The 1658-nt window shown below is 52.1% G+C and overlaps 1 protein-coding gene across 1 annotated transcript; it reads right to left on the bottom strand.

Annotated features, from left to right (window-relative positions):
• Positions 1–35: 35 nt before the first annotated feature.
• Pmar_PMAR016802 (Tubulin alpha chain, putative) lies at positions 36–1319 on the bottom strand (the record flags this gene model as incomplete). The annotated part of the gene is made up of 1 exon (XM_002777425.1): positions 36–1319. The coding sequence occupies one exon, from the start codon at positions 1317–1319 to the stop codon at positions 36–38; it is 1284 nt and encodes a 427-aa protein (XP_002777471.1).
• Positions 1320–1658: the final 339 nt, after the last annotated feature.

Below are 1658 nucleotides of genomic sequence, written 5' to 3'. Positions count from 1 at the left end.
AGCGGTCTCAATGCCAACCTCTTCATAATCCTTCTCTAGAGCAGCAAGATCCTCACGAGCTCAGAGAACTCACCCTCCTCCATACCCTCGCCAACATACCAGTGGACGAAGGCACGCTTGGCATACATCAAATCGAATTTGTGGTCAATGCGGGAGAAGACCTCAGCGACGGCGGTGGAGTTGGAGATCATGCACACGGCGCGCATAACCTTAGCGAGGTCACCGCCTGGGACGACCGTGGGAGGCTGGTAGTTGATACCACACTTGAAACCAGTAGGGGACCAGTCAACGAACTGGATAGTCCTCTTAGTCTTAATGGTAGCAACTGCGGCGTTAACGTCCTTAGGTACAACGTCACCACGGTACATCATACAGCAGGCCATATACTTACCATGGCGAGGATCGCACTTGACCATCATGGAAGCGGGCTCGAAGACGGAGTTGGTAATCTCAGCCACAGAAAGCTGTTCATGATAGGCCTTCTCGGCAGAGATGACCGGAGCATATGACGTGAGCATGAAATGGATACGAGGGTAGGGCACCAAGTTGGTCTGGAACTCCGTAACATCCACGTTAAGGGCACCGTCGAAACGGAGAGAGGCGGTGAGGGAGCTGATGCACTGAGCAATCAGACGGTTGAGGTTGGTGTAGGTGGGCCTCTCAATATCGAGGTTGCGACGGCAGATATCATAAAGGGCCTCGTTGTCCATCTGACAAGTGACATCAGTGTGCTCGAGGAGAGAGTGGACGCACAACACTGTGTTGTAAGGCTCTACTACGGCAGTGGAGACCTGAGGGCAGGGCCAGATAGTGAAGGAAAGCTTCGACTTCTTGCCGTAGTCGACACTGAGGCGCTCAAGAATGAGGCAGCCCAAGCCAGAACCGGTACCACCACCACAAGCGTTAAACACGAGGAAGCCCTGCAAACCAGTACAGTTATCAGCAAGCTTGCGGATACGGTCAAGACAGAGATCGACGATCTCCTTACCAATGGTGTAGTGACCACGGGCGAAGTTGTTGGCCGCATCCTCCTTGCCGGAAATGAGTTGTTCAGGATGGAAGAGCTGCCTGTAGGTACCGGTACGAACCTCATCAATAACAGTGGGCTCGAGATCGACAAAGACGCATCGAGGGACATGCTTGCCGGCACCAGTCTCCGAGAAGAAGGTGTTGAAGGCGTCATCACCACCACCGATAGTCTTATCAGAGGGCATCTGTCCATCAGGCTGAATGCCGTGCTCGAGGCAGAAGAGCTCCCAACAGGCATTACCAACCTGAAGACCACCCTGGCCGACGTGGATGCAGATAGCTTCACGCATGTTGGAGGATTAAAGGAGGCGCTTGGTTAGCGACAAATGGATTCTGAGAAAAACAGTATAAGAGGACGGTCCGAGAGTTAAGAAGGCCCGCATGTCCACATACACGTAACTAAACAAGATCTGTCGGCAGTAGATAAAACTGAAATCTTTGGAAGTTAGGGAAGATATTGAGACACATGAGATGCTGCCCAAGATTTTGTCTTGATCGATTTGGAGAATTGAAACGGTTCGGGAATCTGACGAGAAACCACCAATCGCAACGGCGAGGCTGGAAGCATACTGCCTAGTCTGAAATGAATGAATCACAAATGCCTCTGGGAATATCAGGGCCGCACTGCA

Source organism: Perkinsus marinus, assembly GCF_000006405.1.
Source record: "Perkinsus marinus ATCC 50983 genomic scaffold scf_1104296951922, whole genome shotgun sequence".
In the NCBI taxonomy this organism is placed as follows: Eukaryota; Perkinsozoa; order Perkinsida; family Perkinsidae; genus Perkinsus; species Perkinsus marinus.
The sequence above is the reverse complement of the archived record's forward strand: the minus strand, read 5'-3'. Positions and strand labels throughout refer to the sequence as shown.